The 18,845-nt window shown below is 38.8% G+C and overlaps 1 protein-coding gene across 2 annotated transcripts in view; it reads left to right on the forward strand.

Annotated features, from left to right (window-relative positions):
- Positions 1-2,372: 2,372 nt before the first annotated feature.
- LOC146453752 (protein PTHB1-like) overlaps positions 2,373-18,845 on the forward strand; it is a 29,612-nt gene continuing 13,139 nt past the window's right edge. For both annotated transcript variants that reach the window (XR_014859436.1, XM_085096275.1), the window contains exons 1-15: positions 2,373-2,530; positions 3,401-3,539; positions 5,386-5,450; positions 6,493-6,606; positions 7,682-7,856; positions 8,478-8,559; positions 9,874-9,961; positions 10,678-10,773; positions 12,339-12,468; positions 13,596-13,716; positions 14,582-14,642; positions 15,085-15,161; positions 16,898-16,951; positions 17,471-17,579; positions 18,548-18,655. Coding sequence is in view for 1 of the 2 variants with exons in the window: in XM_085096275.1 (XP_084952401.1) it covers positions 2,419-2,530; positions 3,401-3,539; positions 5,386-5,450; positions 6,493-6,606; positions 7,682-7,856; positions 8,478-8,559; positions 9,874-9,961; positions 10,678-10,773; positions 12,339-12,468; positions 13,596-13,716; positions 14,582-14,642; positions 15,085-15,161; positions 16,898-16,951; positions 17,471-17,579; positions 18,548-18,655 (1,531 nt within the window). In the remaining variant the exon portion in view is untranslated. The remainder of the gene's footprint in view (positions 2,531-3,400; positions 3,540-5,385; positions 5,451-6,492; positions 6,607-7,681; positions 7,857-8,477; positions 8,560-9,873; positions 9,962-10,677; positions 10,774-12,338; positions 12,469-13,595; positions 13,717-14,581; positions 14,643-15,084; positions 15,162-16,897; positions 16,952-17,470; positions 17,580-18,547; positions 18,656-18,845) is intronic.

Below are 18,845 nucleotides of genomic sequence, written 5' to 3' on the forward strand. Positions count from 1 at the left end.
GTGGCTAATTTTTGTTTTTGAGTTTGCAGAAATTTTAATTTAGCCTTGTAAATACGTACTTACAGCTCTTTGTATAAAGAATGAATTAAAAAAGAAAAGAAAATTGCTTTCATACCAGCGTGTCTTTGAGGACTCGGTCGTAGTCCCATACCGAGTAGCTTCTCTATGGAGGCCTTCAGTGGAGGGGGAGGGGGGGGGGGGCATCTTATATCCCTTGCACAATCGCAGGGGAAGAATTTGCGAAGGTCTATAAACAAATTAACTTCTGTGCAGCAGGCAACAGGCCACTGAATGCCTGAAGGGAAGAATTAACCCTGAAGGGAAAAAAATCAACACTGGGCTTCAAATTACACAAAGCAAACTTTCGCTCAGTAACCTCTCGCATCGCAGGAACCAATCTCCTACCCAGAGTCCTCTGGCTTTTTGGTCAGCGGGTGGTCGCCAGTGGAGACTCTTGGGTACTGGAATTTTATTACCGCAGGTTTTTTTGCGGTAAAACCATGCAAGCCGTTACGAGCCGTCACGGGACAGCCGATCAAAAAATTTAAATAACATTCCAGTTCCCCAGAGTCTCTCCCGGCGCCTACCCGCTGAACAAAAAGCCTCGGGGCTCTGGGTAGGAGATTGCAAAGGACCCGATCCGAAGCCGCGATTCATGTGTTCCCCTACGTTCAGTTACTGGTACAGCAGGGCATGATCAACCAGAGGCTACATTAGAAGTTAAATTCTGATCACTTTTGCTACCCCTTCAAACAATAATTATTGGATCAATAAATTGCTACCCTTCTAATCCAACGTACCGAAAAAAGATAGCAACTGGAACATTTACCCATAATTCTTAGCGTGCATACCCTAAAAACGAACAGAAAAGTTCAAAAATCTTCAAAGCATACACAATAGGGCCATTTATACGGGAGAAAATAAGACACGTCTTATCTTAGACGCGTCTTAAATAAGACGCGAGCTGATCGTATAAACGGCACAAAATAAGCGTTCGTGTCTTATTTTAGACGCGACTAAAATAAGACGCGTCTAACTCTGGAACAGGAGCTTGAGCTGTTCTTGTCTTGGTCGCGTCTTAAATAAGACGTGAACTTCCTCGTATAAATGGTACACGCGTCTTAAATAAGACGTGACTACAAATGAGCATGCGTAAGAGCGAGTGACGCGTCACGACATACGTCACTGACCGCTCTCAGCTCTGCAAAATGGCTTCGCAGTGTTCACAGTCCGCTTTGCAATGTTCAAAAACACCAGCAACACCGGCAGCAAAAAAGAAATACGTGGACTACCACGGAAGAGAAGGAGTTTCTGCTTATTTGCAAAGAGAGGGCATTTGCCGAGGAGCTGGACAATTGTGTTACGGGCGCCGCTGTTAGTTACTTCTGATGTAACTTTTGTTTACATTGAACGTTTATCCTTTCGCAATTGGTACAGATGAAAATTTGTTGCAAATCATTGCTAATTAGCATAGTTGCTAATGGTAACGTCGCATGTAAACAAGGCTGTATCAAAAATAAGACGAAGGTCGTTTACACGTGATTTTTGCGTCTTACGCAGGACGCGATCGTATAAACGGTACAGTTCGCGTCTTATTTGAGACGCGACTTAGATAAGACGCGTCTTATTTTCTCCCGTATAAATGGCCCTAATGTTGTTAGTACAGAGACGAATTAAGCTGGCTGTGTTAAGTTCGCAAGGTATTGGGGTAAAATGCAAGGCCGTCATCTTTTTCCGTTACGTCAGTGGAATATGAATACGGTGAAACCCCGCTTTACGGACACCCGCTTGATACGGACACTAGTTATTGCGGACTGTACAGTCAAACCCGTTATTACGGACACCGACTCGGACTCCGTTGGGACCAGAAAAAGTGTCCGTATTACAGAGTGTCCTTATTTAATAAGTGGTTAATTTTAAGGAAAATGTATGACGCGGGACCAAGAAACTCTCCGTAAAAACGAAAAGAAAAATAAAGAAGTAACTGGAGCGTCAGTACTCCCCCCCCCCCCCCTCACTGTATATAAAACATATACTTGAACTGCGAGTGAAAGACTGCGAGGGTCTTTCTTCTAATTAAATTGACTAATTGGTTGTTTACGACTCGAATACAATAATGAGTGGAGCTAGGAGCCTCAGCCCTGTCAGCAGAGGTCGCCAATATTATTTAACTAAAAAAATTCTTCAAAATACAGCCATTAGCGGTCGCATTGGCGTGCATTTGCCGACAACAGTTCTCTACCGTCCTGTGGGCAACAGGCTGTAGTAATAAACTCAAAACTCCCCTTTGGGCTTCCCGTTACAAAATATTTCACGTAGGGACCCGTTTCGCCCGCGGGTTTGATACTCTTCGGGTTTCACATCACGTGACTTTGTTTGAGTAACCGCGGTACAACAAAATTATGCTTCTTCTCCAAGATGTCGCTGTTCAAAGCGAGAGATTGGTGGGGAACTTATGCTGGTAGCGACGAAGAGTTTGATCTGGGATGCTTGTGTGTAGCGAATATCGACAATAATGCTTCACAGTTTGGTAAGCTGGCGAAAGATTTTGTTTCTCGGCATGGCTGTTGGCGGCAAAACATCGATAGATGTACGGGTTTGCAGCCGACGTGAAGCCATGGACGAAGAATCATTTTAGGAAGAAAACTTTCTATTTCTGTCTGCATCGACAAAGAATCGTGTCAAGAGCTTGCATTTTTATTTTCGTCGTTTTCCAACCTTAACAACGTTAAGGGTTTTCCTTTATTTGCTTCAGGACACAAGCTTAATTTCGTTTGATCAACGTGAATCGAAATGTTAGCTTGTAATGACAACCTTTAGCCATAAGTTATAGTTACCCTTGTTGCTAACGACTTTTCTTTGTTTTTGTTTTCGATATCCATGGCAAAAGATGTTAAAAACATATGTCGTTATCCTTAAAAAAACAAATCTACAATTTTAAGGTTTATTTTTTTTAACTATTTGTGTGTCTTAAAATTTAAATTTTCCTTAAATTTAAATTTTCCTTAAATTTTGGAAATTATCATCACTTTCAGTCACGGATGAATTTAATTTTAGTTGTCTAATGCCCCATTTACACCAAGGCTTAAACACGTTTAAAATCTGTTTATTTAAACACAGTTTAAAATTGTTCCCTTCATAAAAGCTGCTTCCGCATTTTGCTGACTACAGATTTAGCACAAATAAAAGCATAAGTTAAAATTTACTTGAATCCTTTGTCAAAGCCAATGGTTTAGCTTTCTGTCACAAATTTTTATTTGTTATACATGTACCTAGTTTAATTAAACATGTTTTGTTGGTGTGAATGGAGCTTAAGTCTTATTGTCATGGACATGAAATCTGCCATATTTATCGATGTATGACAAGTTCTTTGTCTCACAAGCTGTTTATTTTGTTACAGATAAGATAATAGTGGGTAGCTATCATGGAATTCTTAGGATTTATTGTCCCAAGCCTCCAAATTTTAAACCTGATGATCTTATGCTGGAGGTACAACTGCAACAACCAGTTTTACAAGTGGAGGCAGGAAAATTTGTATCGTAAGTAGACAAGCCCCCTCTTTTAGTTTTATTAGAAAGCAAATACCCGTCCTTGCGGACTCTGCATTTACATGTAATGCTTGCTACATGAACATATTAAAGACAATTTAAGGAAGGTGCCTACTATTGTTACTGCGCATACGTTCTGCGCATCGCGAGATACTCGGGTTTCCTATGGGTGGTGCCTACTAATACAGGAATATTTTTGCGCGGTTTAAATCTTTACGGAGAAAGCAGAACTTACCAAATGCTTTTGGTATCTCAAAAGAAAATTGGGGGTAACCATGCATTTTTCAGAGATAATTAAGCTTCAATTTAGGAAAAAATCCCATACATTGCTTTATATTTTGGCGTTTTTTAGAGATATTATTGCTTAATTATCTCTGAAAAATGCGTGGTTACCCCCAATTTTCTTTTTGGATTCCAATAGGCCTTGCTGAGATCTACTTTTCCCGCATAGTCATAAACACAAAAAATACTTCGGTATTAGTAGGCACCGTCCTTAAGTTTTCCGCAACTTGCAACTTGCAATACTTATGAGAGTATTGTATTGCAAGTTGTAGAAAACTTGTTACCCATTGCAATGTACTCCACAATGTACCAAAAAGTAGATCAGTCTACTGTTCCTGCAGCTTACAGAGAGAAGTTTTGAAGAAGGGGTCTCACATGTACATGTACAGTCAAACCCCGTTATTACGGACACCTTTGGAACCAGAAAAAAGTGTCCATATTACAGAGTGTCCTTATTAAGCGGGTTAATTTTCAGGAAACTCTATCGTGAAGGACCAAGAAAACTGTCTATGTAACGAGTGTCTGTAAAGCGGGGTTGCACTGTACGTTCAATTCTGTCAACAATGTATCTTGCAGTGGCATTGCAAGAACCCTTTAACCCCTAATATTAAAGAACAAACTCTCCTATCTTGTCACCATGCTGTTCTTATAAAGGTACTGGGGAGACAAAAAGAATTTAGGTATTTTTGAATTAAAAATTTTAACTTTCACTGCAAAGGATAATTTGTTACATGTAACTCATCGCATCGCTAATTATACAAATTATCAATATACCTGTTTAATTTTTTTCCTTGAAAAATATGATATCCTCTAAACAATGCCCTTTCTTTTAGATAAACTGGCTTAGAAATTAACTTTGATAAATTTAGCCATCTTTTAGCTAGTGTAGTGGATAAAACCATCAATTAATTTCTTGGTTGTGTTGCCTTGAATTGTTGTCAGAATTGAAAATCATTTCAACGGCTTTTCTTTGATCGATAGCTACCAAAATGCAACTTCATCCAACTCTTTTAAAGGCGATTAAAGGTAGAAGGTAAAGTTGCACAAGAGCCTAAGTGGCCCACACGGCCGGAGCTTAGCCCGGTTTCTGCAGCAACTCAAGCAACTAGGAGTATTGCTACTCCCCCGTGGATGGGATGCTAGTCCATCACAGGGTTACCCCCAGCAGTATGTTGTCGGTATCTATTTATGGGTGAAAAGAGACAATGTGGAGCAAAGTTTCTTGTCTAAGGAAACAACACAGCAATGAAGAGACCAACATAGCCTCGAACCAACGACCCTCGGATCCTTCGACCGTCCGATCAAAAGTCCGACGCGCTAACCACTACACCACCGCGCCTCCACATTTTGAAGGCAATTGGTCACATGTTATTGGTAACCACTGTAGCATTAACCTGCTTAATGCAGATGCTACTTTCATATGGACACTTTTTCAAGTCATGTATAATGGGGTCTCTATCACTAAACATGTGACTTAAAGTCTAGTTTTGTCCTTAAGTAGTGGAGGCATAACCATCCTTAAAAGTTATAAATTCATTTTTTTGTTTGATTTCAGCGGAGTTGATCAACTCCACTTAGCTGTGCTTCATCCAAGAAAACTTGCTGTTTATAGTGTAGCAGGTACAGTGTACATGTATCAACTAGATTATACAAAATCTTATTTAAATTAGGGTCTGGATAGTAGCAGGCAAGTCAAAAGTTTAAAGAAAACGACGAAAGTTTTAAGTTTGCAAATCATGTTTTGACAGAGACTTCAAACACTTTGTACATTAAGTAACTGAAGATGACAGAATTCTCTGTCGAAACATGCTTTGCAAACTTAAAAGTTTTGTCATTTTCTTTAAACTTTATTTAAAATAATGATTAACTTAAAATTTCCTGATAGGGATTAGTCCAATGATCCTGTTTAGCTGTTGTGTACCTACATTTTTACAACCTGGGCTAATAAGTTCTTACCCTTGGGCTCCTCAAATACAGTAAACACCCACATTTTAAGAACCTGCTTTTTTCAAGGTCAGCCCGAATAAGTCTTCATATAACAGGAGTCTAAAATGATGAATTTAAGCTTGGAGGTTCCTAATCCACTTGTTCTTTTATGTGGGACGGTGTTTTCTGTATTGCACACTATTGCCCAACAGATGTAAGGTAAATTTGCACACAGACCAAAGGTGGAACGTACAGTTGGAGTCCCAATATAACCATATACAAATGAGACCCAGTTTGCAATAAAGGGGATAAAGGTGACTCAAGAAAACAGTAATATACAATGTTTTCCAAACTCAAGTGGTTTCACTGCCAAGTTTTGAAAATTTATGGTCACTCATTTTGTTATGGTCTATAAGAGTATGGACCATAGAAAACTGCCATTGATTTTCTTTTTTTCAATAACGTGGAAAAAGTACAAGCGGAATTGGCTTTATCAGTTTCATTGAGAAAGCATGCACATTACATCTGATGTCATTTTATTGTCTGTACTCTTATAGACAATAGCTATAAGCCAATCACCACGCAGGAATTTTGACAGTTACATGTATTGTAAAAAGCGCAATGACAGCCCTGTATACGAGAAACTTCCTTGCAATGGGATATTTTCCATGCTGACTTTTTTCTGCACAACGTACATGTACATGTATACTATAATGATTGTATGTTGTCTTTTTAGTTATTTCTGGAGCTGTGGAACATGGAAATCACTACACTCTTAATCTGGTGTATGAACATATTCTGGAGAGAACTGCATATAACATGACATACGGTCCTTTTGGTGGAGTCAGAAGTAAGTCCTCTGTTACGATGCTGTTACTGCCAATAAATTTCAGAAGTAATCATTTGACATTGAGTACATATACAATGTAAGGAACATTTTATATCTTGCAGCTAATGCTCAGTTTTAAATTGGAAAATTATCAAGTCACGTGGAGAAGAAGCAAAAATTGTTTTTGTGTAGTTATGAAATTTGCACTTTGAAATATATGATTCGGAAGTTTTAGAGCGCTGGGGTAAAAATTGCGGATTTAACGAAGGCTAAAAGTTGGGATATTTTGCTCTCAAAAATGGTCAGAGGACTGGGTCGAGTTTTATGCTGAATTCCAAGTTGTGACGTCACTTTGGTGCCAAAAGTTTGTTTACTCTCATTCTGTTCTTGCCGCCAAAAAGGATTGTAGAAAGGGTAAAACATGGCTAGCGAGTCTGTAAACGATTGATTCTGGCAACTCTCTTTGTTACGGACGCCAGCCAGCCAGATTCGAATACTATTTTTGAGGGCAAAATAGCCTAACTTTGAGCGCTCACAAAATCGGCAATTTTTACCCCAGCAATCTCAAACTTTGAAATCCCGTGTTTGAAAGGGTAAATTTTATAACTACTTAAAGACAATTTTCGCTTCATAGGCACTTAAAGGATGTTGCCTACTAATAAGGAAGTATTTTTGTGTGGTTTATGACTATGCAGGGAAAGCAGGGCTCATGAAATCCAAAACGAAAATTGGAGGTAACCATGCGTTTTTTTGAGATAATGAAGCAACAATATATTATATTACTAAAAATCAGTAAAATACAAAGCAATGTACAGGTGTATAGCAATTTTTTTTTCCAAATTGAAGCTTTATTATCTCTGAAAAATGCATGGTTATCCCCAGTTTTCTTTTTGGATGCTAAGAGCACTTGCTAAGTTCTGGTTTCTCTGCATAGTTTAAAACCGCGCAAAAATATCCCTGTATTAATAAGTAGGCACCACCCTTTGGAAACCGAGTATCTCAAGATGCACAAAACATATGCACAGTAACAAAAGTAGGCACCATCCTTAAATTATTTTATAGTGTACACTGTGTTTTTAAATTCGTTCTTCTTCAGACAAGGATTTCATGTGTGTCCAGTCCATGGATGGTATGTTGTCATTCTTTGAACAAGAGAGTTTTGCCTTTGGAAGATTCCTCCCTGGATTTCTTTTGCCTGGACCGCTGAGTTACGTCACAAAGAATGATTCCTTCCTAACTGTCAGCTCATCACGGCTTGTGGAATCTTACAAGTATGGATTCTTTCAAAATAATTTTTTTATAGCTTTAAAATAATATCATTTTAAATGTTTTAACTGTTTATAGTTTTTTAAAAAATACATGTAGTTCCAAGTTGCCATTTTAATACGGAGGCTTACAAACTCCAATTTGCTCACATACTGATGTTTCAAATTTTCTTTTTTTTCCAAGAATACTAAGAAATGGAATATTCTTCCAGAGAATGTAGTTAAAGCCCCATTTCATGCAGCTTTTGCTGCCCTTGTTTCAGTATTGTAATTTTCAGCTGGTTATTTATTATTGTTATTTATTTATTTAAATTCTTTTGACTGCTGACAATTATTTGGTAAATGGTAAAAACTCCAAATGTGATCTGAGCTTGTTTCAATTTGAAGGCAAAAGTCACTTATGATAGTCTTTGACTATTTGGGAGCCTATTAACGAGTAATTTCAAAGAGACATAGATAGTCTTGCATAAAACATTTAAATTACATGTATTTGTCTTGATATCTTGGTATCTGGACAAACTACATGTACAGTGGGTCTTTGCACCCCGACTCTACCTTAGTTTGCAAAATAATATACAGCTGTTCAATGCCATTGAAACATATTTCCGTTATGTACTTGCCTAATAGATATCAGACTCTCGCTGTTGCAACTGATGCTAATACAAAGGAGGACATTGGAAACAAAAAAGTGTCTGGAAAGAAACTAACGGTAATTATCAGGAGAATTGGCTGTATAATGTACCAGTATCTGTTCATTGGTCTGTGGGTCATGTTACTTTATATAAGTATATCATCTTTGGAGTGACTATTGTTTGTGTGTCTTTTTTTTTTTTTCACAGTCGTAAATTGAGGAGAGGGGGCTGGTGGGCCCGGAGTGAACACTTTACAAAATGTAGTCATACTTTACTGTCTTATGATATGACTCCTAGGATCAAAATTATATCATTTACAATGTATCAGTAAACTGTTGTTAGCCAACCTTGCATAATGGGAACTTCAGTAAATAATACAATACATGCACAATTAAATCTTTATGGCATGCATATAAAAGAGATTCATTCAAGGAGAGAGGCAGATGCCCTGCTTGATTAACCCCACTTACATGTACATGTACATTGTAAATGTGTGCCATCCTCTAGAAAATGATAGCACTGGATAAACTGCCAAATATTATTATTAAATACTGTATTTATTCGGTTAAGCACCCCCCTCGAGTAAGCGCTCGCCCTGAAAACCCAGAAAGTTAATAAGCACCTACCCTCAAATAAGTGCCCACCACACCCCCTCCCAACAAAAAACATTTCTGTACTAGCACAGCGTAAAGTTAGAGAATTAAGCGTCAGTCTCATTCCAAAATTGGTTTTAGATACGTCCAGTAGTCAATGAACTTTTATGTTGTTTATTGTTATCCCTTGTTTTGTTGTTCTCTGAAAATGTCCTTGCTTGCTAAAATGTTGGGAAATAATAAGCGCCCACCCTTGTGGACTCAAAATTAAATAAGTGCCCAGGGCGGTTAATCGAATAAATGCAGTATGAAATGAGCCACAAATTGTGATTAAACTCATCGCCAATAGATGAGCTTGGGGAAGGTGCCTAAGAGAAAGTGGTGCCAGGCGAGATACGAGCAACGTGCAGAGCATGAGGTATCCATTGCAACCCTTAGAGTGGATACCACCCAGGCACCGTCACACTGAAAAATCAGTGGAGATATTTGCCAACCCACATACTTACCATGACCAACAGACGGGAGGGGGAGAGAGGGAGCAATTAAGCACGCCACAAGGAGATTCAACACTCAAAGCAGCTGCATGTCCTCACAGAGCTGTATTGTAGCACACAGCCCTGCAAAACCCCGTATGAGACCTGAAACACGCATGACTACCCAAATGTCGCAGATCAGCATTGACTCCAGTCTAACTTAGCCTAAATTACATTTAGCTGCATCAAAAAGAATGAAAGAGGATAAATGAAAATCAACACCAAGAAATCAATATTTTGTAACCTTAGTTCTTGATTTTTGCAGATGGACTGGTCTTCAAATATAGGTGAACATGCAATTGACATTGTTGTTTTCAACAGTTCAAATGCAGCACTTTCAATTTTTGTTTTAGGTGAGTTGATTAATCTTTAAATTTGTTGACTTAGTGAATTTAGAGACTGTGTATTAGAGATTAGCAGGGATAATGAACAAACGTGTACATCTGGGAACTGTTACTTTTTAATTTTTGTTTGAACACTTCAAAGAAAGTGTATTCTAACTTCAGTATCAGATGCCATCCATCCTTCAGTTCCCTTTTCATCTTTCCATGATTCTGTCAGCGTGCCAGCCAGACGGCCAAGTTGTCAATCTGTCAGTCAGTCTGCCAGCCAGACAGTAAGGTAGTCAGTCAGTCAGTCTGCCAGCCAGACAGTAAGGTAGTCGGTCAGTCAGTCAGCCTGCCAGCCAGATAGACAGTCAAGTAGTCAGTCAGTCAGTCTGCCAGCCAGACAGAAAGGCAGTCAGTCAGTCAGTCAGTCAGTCAGTCAGTCAGTCAATCTATCAATCAGTCAGTCAGCCTGCCAGCCATACATGCCAGTCAAATAGTCAGTCAGTCAGTCAGTCAGTCAGTCAATCAGTCAATCATCCAGACAGTTAGTCGGTCAGGCAGTCAGTGAGTCAGTGAATTACCCAGACAGTTTATTGGTTATTAGGTCACTCAGCTATTCAGCTCAATCCTGAAATCAATAATAGATACCGGTAATTATCAGTTAATTGATATACACTGTACATTTTTTCATTTACATTGTAATGACTAACCAGTTAACTGACGGAGTTTTCTTGTTGTAGGTGAGCGCTCACTGTTTTGTCTTAATGACAATGGATCAGTGAGGTTTATGAAAAAGTTTGAATACAATCCAAGTTGTTTTATTCCTTATAATTCAGGTAAGACTTAGTTTCACATGTAATTCTTTAATCCATCCCCCTCACCCATGATTTCATCAGTTAAATTTAATTGATGGTAAACGGACGTCTACAGTGTCCCGTGGATGTCCACTATTGAAAAAAATTTTTATTAGGGACATTTCTTTTTTTAATGCCACATGCCTTGAGGACATTAACCAGTTTCTTACTACTGACTAAACGCCATGCGCTAGATACAAGAAGTGCTCCCAAGTTAAGAAGTTAAGATGTATTCTATTGCTGAGTATTGTTCAACAATGGCCTATTGTTAGTCTAACAGTAGTCTATTGTTAAGAAACAATACAGATGAACCCCTCATAATCGACCACCCATAATGCAGGGAAACATGGTGGTCTAGGGGCGGTGGTCACTTAAGAGAGGTTTTCAAGCTGACTAGTGATTTGCCTGAAAACCAGATATTCGGTATCACAGACAAGTGGTCCCTTAAGGTTCCCGTATACCTCTAGAGGTGTCTTGCATCCATTGAAGCGGTGTAGTGCGTCCGGTCTAAACTGTAGATACCTAAACCCCTACACGTATATCAAATTAAAGCTTATAGAGCGGGCTATTAAACTATACCAAGAATTTTGAAGTAAATTGAATTGTCAAATTTTTTAGCACTGTTTTTTCAAATCAATTTTTTCACTTGTAAAGAGCATTTGCCTTCAAATTTGGACAGTAGCTAGTTTAACATATAAACAACAAACACATGTCTGCGGATGTTTTCTTTCGAAATATTTTTTTCCGAGAGCGATTTTTGTACGATCACTTGACATTTTTTTAATCCTATTTCGAAAATCTGCTGTGGCTTTTCACTGCAAGTGTATATGGCAAAACGCAGACATTTTTTTAGCACAATGGGTCCAAAAACTGAGGAGGAAATTAAATTAGTGAAAAACAAAATTCGCTTTGACTTGTAGCTTTCTAAAAGTGATTTGGATGCTCGCATTTAGGATTGTGAAAAATTCGAAAATTCATTTTATTTCAAAATTCTTGGTATAGTTTGATTATAATAAGCTAGCTCTATAAACTTTAATTTGATATAGGGGTTTAGGTATCTACAGTTTAAACTGGACGCTCTACATTGCTTGGACGCGAGAAACCTCTAAAGGTATACGGTAACCTTTAAGGGCCCTAGTCAGCCACACCTTTGTTTTTGTTTATATGCAAGACTTAGAGTTTGGCTATTATATTTTATTCAGAGCATGTCGAAATGAACGAAATCACTGTGAAACTACTGAAGATAATGAAACATACTTTCAGGAACACAACTTTTAGTTAAGTAATAAGATTTATAAGATTTCACTTCACCATGCAACATCAATAATTTTGATGGCATTGAAAATGGCGGAGGCTGACTAGGGTCCTTTAAGGGAGGTGGTTGCTTACAAGAGGTGGTTGCAGAGGGAGGCTCAATTGTACTTAGGGTACATCTTACTGTTACTCTGGAAGGCTTCATGAATCTAGCTCCTGAACAGTAGTGGTGATAAATAAATGTATGTACATAATTACATACACCTGTAACGTCTCCTCATATTTTATTTTAGTGGTGGAAGGAACTGTGAATACTCTCATAGCTACATTCACCAAGACTATGATGATATATCAAGATGTAACCCTAGCATGGGCTGCTCAGCTTCCACACATTCCTGTTGCTATCAAAGTAGCATCCTTCCAGTGAGTCAAACATTGTTTAAGCTGCATCATACAAGTGAATCTTTTGTAAAATTTTGGTTAATATTCAATTCTCCTTCTTTCTCTTACAGTGAGTCTTATGTTATACTTTACTCTACAATACATGTATGCAGTTACAATAAATACCATAAGATTAATAGCTCTTATTTTAACAATTGATAATTCTGTGAGTGTAAAGAGACCTTTTTTCAGTTCAGGCTGGTTGTTGTAAAATTTTATACTCCCTCCATTACTTTTTCTTTTTTCAAATTATCTCCTGATAAATAAATAAATAATAAATCAATCAATCAATCAATCAGCTTTCTTTAGCGAGCATGACACTCAACAGTCTGTTACAACTGACAAACCTGTGACCCTCAGATTCAGATCGAATTGGAATTTGGAAATGTTGGTTTTTGTGGAGAGAGGAAAACTGGAGTACACAGAGAAAAACCTCTTGGAGCAAAAATGAGAACCAACAACAAACTCAACCTACATATAACATCAAGTCCAGGAATCGAACCAGGGCCAAGTTGGTGGGAAGCAAGTGCTTTCACCACTGTGCTATCCCTGTACCCCAATGGGTGGTGGGTAACTAGGGTAGTCAGCATTTTTCTATATAGCAGTTTTTTTTTGTTGGAGATGGGTTTCCAACCCAGGTGGGGTACTCGGGTATAAACGTGACGGGGGGTCCGACGGAGCCTAATATTTTGAACCCAAGTAATACAAGACTGGAAAATTTAGACCCAAAAAAATACATGACTTTTATACCCTAAAAATGCAATTTTAAGAACAGTATACATACTGCCTTTCTGCTGAAAAAGAAACAAAGTTTTGTGGTCAAGGTTGACTAGTTTTGGAACATAGAATGACAAAATATTTTTTTTTTGTGGTTTATATATCGCAACCATTAGCCTGGCGGAAATTCAAACCCAAAAAAATACGCGCAGATTTTTTAGACCCCCCAAAAATACACGGTTAAATCTTCAACCCAAAAAAATACAAGAGTTGAAAATGTTAGACCCAAAAAAATACGTCATTATACCCGAGTATCCCCCCTGGGGTTTCCAACTCTCCACTCATGAGAATTGAATAATCTTTCCTTTCTTGTTATTATTTTATTTATGTAGAGAATTACAAGGTGTCATAGTGACACTTGATGAGACCGGCTACCTTCACTGTGCTTATCTGGGAACTGATCCTTCAATGATGGTAACACCAGCACCTGAAGCAAGAGACATCAATTATGATGTGAGTGTTTCAGTTTTCTACAGGACTGTCAGTAGTTTGGTCAAAGAATTAACAGTAGGATGTAGAATTTGCTTGACCTGTATTAAATTAGGACATGAAGGAGAGAGGGTAAGGTTTAATTACAGTTGAAGCTCTCCTTGAGACCACTCTCGTAAGCGACCAGCTCTAATTACGACCACCATTGTGTCAAAACCCTGTTTGAATTTCACTTTAACTCTGTAATCAAAAGCTCTCGTAAGCAACCCCTCCCATAAGCGACCATGACCACGTTTGGGAATTACCAACTGGTCTTTTCCTTTGTTTTAAAGCTCTGGTAAGCGACCACTCAAAGATTGTGATACGTTTTGCGGCAACTCTTTCATAAAAGTAAACACTTTGTGATCACATTCACAGTCATATTGCACTGCCTAATAATGTTCGTAGATTAAGACCTTGAATCTAAAATTCAAGATGATTTACGACTGGATCAAGAGTGTTACCCTGAGACTGAGGTAGAAAGCTTTATGCTAAAAGCTCTGGTAAGTGACAACCTTCTATTGTTTCAGCCTTTGGTCGCTTCAGAAATTGCATTCTCGTAAGCGGCCAACTCTAGTTATGACCACTTTTTCCAAGGTCACTTACGAGAGCTTCGACTGTAGTAATTATTGTAAAAGGTTCTCCTTTTCAGCCCAGAGAAGGTGGCAGAGAATGAAAGGGTCTAAGTTAACTTGGCACATTTGCATTGTAAAGTACTGTAAACAGTTGTCTAAATTTTGCATAAATTATGCAAAGAGAATATTGGCTGGACAACACTTGTTTGTTACAGTTGTAAATGCCTGACTGGAACAAAGAAGTAGTAAAACATAATTATTGTCATACATTTCAGGAAGCAGATGTTGAAATGAAGGAACTTCAGAAAGAAATCAAGGAATCTACCATAAGTTCAGGTTGGTAAAAATTAATGTTGATAGACTATGGTAGTTTGTAATTGAATGTAAAAGTAAAAGGTACTGATAGTAATCTAATAATGCTGTGGTATTGTTGCTGCTACAAATGTACATGTAATAGTATGCTCTGTGCTGGATTAAAAATAAAAGGAAAAAAACGTTACTTTGCAACTTTCTCTACAAATTAAAAGCAAAGAGAAAACCAGTTTTGTCTTTTTTCCCCTGTTTGCCTTTTGCCCTAAAAGCTATTCCAAATCTCTCTAATGAACTCGTCGGAATAATGATCATGATAGTAGTCTTCCGACAGTACTGACGTTTCAACACCTTCAGTTTCCAGCAGAGAACATTAAAGTTTCGATATGGTACAAGTCATGTACATGTACATACATGTGCATGTACTTGCACTAATTCGGCGATGACTGTTTGCAAATCTTTGTTGCAGAAATCTTACCCCGAGCACAACAAAAAGAAGATCTTCTCATTTCTGTCCAAGTTCCAACGAGATTAGACGCAGTATCGGTAAGTACATGTTCAGGTATCTCCAGTTTCAATATTCATTGTTTGTTGTGTTTAGGTACCATCAGTTGCATCTAAGGCGTGGACAGTTGACAGACACACAGCTACACTGTGCGAGCACTACAAGCATAAGTGGCCCACATGGCTGGAGCTTAACCCGATTTCTGTTGCATGAAGCACCTAGGAGTATTACTACTCCTCCCTGGATGGGATGCTACATGTAGTCCAGCAGTATATTGTTGTTACCCATTTATACAACTGGCCCCAGTTGTTCAAAGAGCAGACAACTTTATCCAGCGGATAATTAACAATTATTCGCCGAAGGCGAAGTAAGTATTGGTGAATTCACTAATATTTACTGAGCCTGAGGCGAATAATTGTTTTAGTATAATTACTCAGGTGATTATCAGAGAAAAACAAGAACCGTCCGAAAAATGTCGATTTTGTTTGTTTGTTTGTTTCAAATTGTCACGCGTAAATGAACAGAGACGTGCAGTCTGCCGATCACATGCTCAATCGAAATCACACGCTCAATCGATAAACTGCACACGGCCTCAAGCAGAATGTCAGTATTCTTTAACTGCCGCTTCACTGAGACGAGGCATTGACTTCTTTGAATGAATGTTGGGTTTCTCCGATCCGTTAGCCAAAATAGATGGAGATGACCAGGCTGTTTGGCGTAAAACTCGAGGATCACAAGTGTTAGCGATAGCACTTTATCGCACAATTTCTTGTTGACATGATGCAGCATGATGGCTTCGCCGGTTAACGCACTTTCCTAAATTGCCCTCGGGGATAAGCTGCTTCAGGAAGGAATTAAGTCCTTTATTGGCTTCACTAAAAAAGTACACGGTTGTCGCAGATGAAAATTTTTTGTTGTGAGGCGGTGACTTTAGATGGTGGTCGAGAGCCGCTCGGACTGACAACAAACTAGTTTTCAGATTTAATATAAGACTTAAAAACTGTCGTCTTTCCTCCTCACTGAAACGTAAAACTCAAAGAGACATTTATTCATCTTGTTTACTTCCATGCTTTCAAATTCTGTCTCAAATTCGTTTTGTTTGTGAAATTATTCTGTTAAATAAAGAAAATCTTGCGCGCATTTACCGTAGTTAATTTGTTGTCTTCATTTTAAGCCATCTACTTTAACAACATGCAATTTCCAAGGGGTTTTTTATTACAATATTAGCAAAATATTATATATTGCCTTTGAAAAGTGTCACCTCGGACTTAGCTGCACCTTTAGCACCTTTCGGAATTGCATTTTCTTTCATCCTATTTACTTCTTCCTCGGAAACATCAATAAATCGTTAAGCGGCCATTTTGAAAATTAGTGCTCCCGCTATAATCACCTCGCGCGCGGTGATTATAGCAGGATATGACGCAATCCTCGACCAATCAGATCAACAGAATCTCTATAATCACCTGAGTAATTACACTAAAATGTATTGGTTGGAGTACATTTTTTTCCGTTGGATAGCGATTTATCCACTGAATAGAGCTATCCGTTTTTTGAACAACTGGATGAAGAGAGACAATGTGAAGCAAAGTTTCTAGCCTAAGGAAACAACACAGTAATGAAGAGACCAACCTGGCCTTGAACCACTCTGACTGTCAGATCTTCCGACACTGACAGGTTGATCGAAAGTCCGACGCGCTAACCACCGCACCTCCAATACATGGCAGTTAGTAACTGTTTCAGTTCAGAGCAAAACTAATGTTTTATTTTGTGTCTGCAGCAAAGTGCAATTGATGATGGCGATGATGAATCATTTCCGTCTATCACAGTTACGGTAAGCTGGCATCTGTGTTCTGCTATACCTTGTTGTAACTTTTTTTTACATTTGTTACCGCCGACCGGTTAGCTCAGTTGGTAGAGTACCGGACTGCCGTGCAGGAGGTCGCAGGTTCAAACCCCGGCCGGACCAACACTCAGGGGAAAGTGCTGCCTAACGACATCTGCAAATGGTTAGACTTTCTAGTCTTCTCGGATAGGGACGATAAACCGCAGGTCCCATCTCACAACCTTTTTCCTAATATGCTGTGAAAAAGAGTCGGGGACATAGTGCCCGGCTTGGTGGTCTATCTCTATCTCTGATTTCATCCGTCTTTCGCATTCATGCGTGGGTGGGTGGTTGCCTGGGTGAAATCAAATATGGACTGGCGTGGCTCCTTTTCATACTGATGTCTGATCTCACCCCACAGAAGAATTGTAAACCACCATGAGACTATGTGATATTGCGGTATATAACTACATTACCATTACCATTACAGTCTCTCTGAAACCTTGTTGTGTATTTTTCTCTTTTCAGGTCACCCTTAAGTCACAAGCTCCCAGTCCAATAGAAAATGTCGTCCTTAGCATCATCTCCAGCCCACCTATCATGTGCAATAGATCTTCTATAGTGTTTCCTATAATCGGTGAGTTAGTACCAGAATCAAACTACTAATCTGTCATAAGAATGTAACTTTCTCACTTGCAGGGGTGGCGCAGTGGTGAGAGCACTCGCCTCCCACCAATGTGGCTTGGGTTCGATTCCCAGTGTTGACGCCATATGTAGGCTGAGTTTGGTGTTGGTTCTCGTCCCTGTTCTGAGGGATTTTCTCTGGTTACTCCGGTTTTTCTCTTTTCAAAAAACCAACATTTCCAAATTCCAATTCGACCTGGAAACAATGGATGAAAGAGCCACTCTGTGGAAGCCACTGAAATTGCCATTTATTTATTTTTATTTTCTTTTGTGGAGCACACTTCGAGCATCTTTGAAAGACTGCTAAATAAATCTTATTCCGAAATGGCTGCCATTTTAATATTTATTTGTTTGCATTCAAATTAGCCTTTCTTGCCTCGTTCAAGGTAAAATATTCTCTTGCTTTTGGACCTTAAGAACGAGTTAAGAAGGGCTAATTTGAATAATTATAAACAAAAGTAAAATCGTAGCCATTTTGGAATAAGGTCTATAGCCTTCAGAGGTTTCCCATTAGAAAATCCTCTTTGTAGAAAAAAAGCAACGCGTTGCGTCATGTTTTCAGGGATAGCTGAAGAAGAGGAACATGTCAGCGTGCAAAAAAAGCAACAAACAAACAAAAACAAAAAAACAGCCACCAGCCAGACTGCAGAACAGTCCATATTTTTTGCAGTAGTCCATCCTACGTACTTGCGCAGTTTTCGAACAAAGTCTGGAGCTAGTGAGGAGATAGAAAGTAAGACTGAAGAGAGAGGTTTCAATTCGTCCTTTTGGTGATTCACATGTACCTGCATGAATTTCAATAGAAAAGACGACGTTTTTGCAGTCTACCAATCAGGTGGAAACGTGACCATATGAATTGCAGCAGTGCAGCACGCTTGTGTTCATGTAAGAATGTTGCATTGTACCCTGTGTTGTTTTCAGGTGATAGAAGTGAACCCGTGTCTGCAGAGGTGTCGTTCTATTCTCGCGGTGGATCAGTTCCTTGTTCTTTAAAAGCTCACATCACAGCCACATATCTCACAAACTCAGGTTAGTTATACCATGCAACCTGTCACTGTATTATTGCAGACTGGTGTAATGATTCAATTTAGCGCCCGGGGCGCTTAGGCCCGGTTCAGACGCCGTACTTCAAATGAGCGGAATCAAATTCGATTTTACACCGACCCAAATTATTAATCCCGGCTGAATTGATTCAGACGCCGAACTTAATTCAGCCGAA

Source organism: Pavona decussata, unplaced genomic scaffold (assembly GCF_977016875.1).
Source record: "Pavona decussata unplaced genomic scaffold, jaPavDecu1.1 SCAFFOLD_324, whole genome shotgun sequence".
NCBI classification, from domain to species: domain Eukaryota; kingdom Metazoa; phylum Cnidaria; class Anthozoa; order Scleractinia; family Agariciidae; genus Pavona; species Pavona decussata.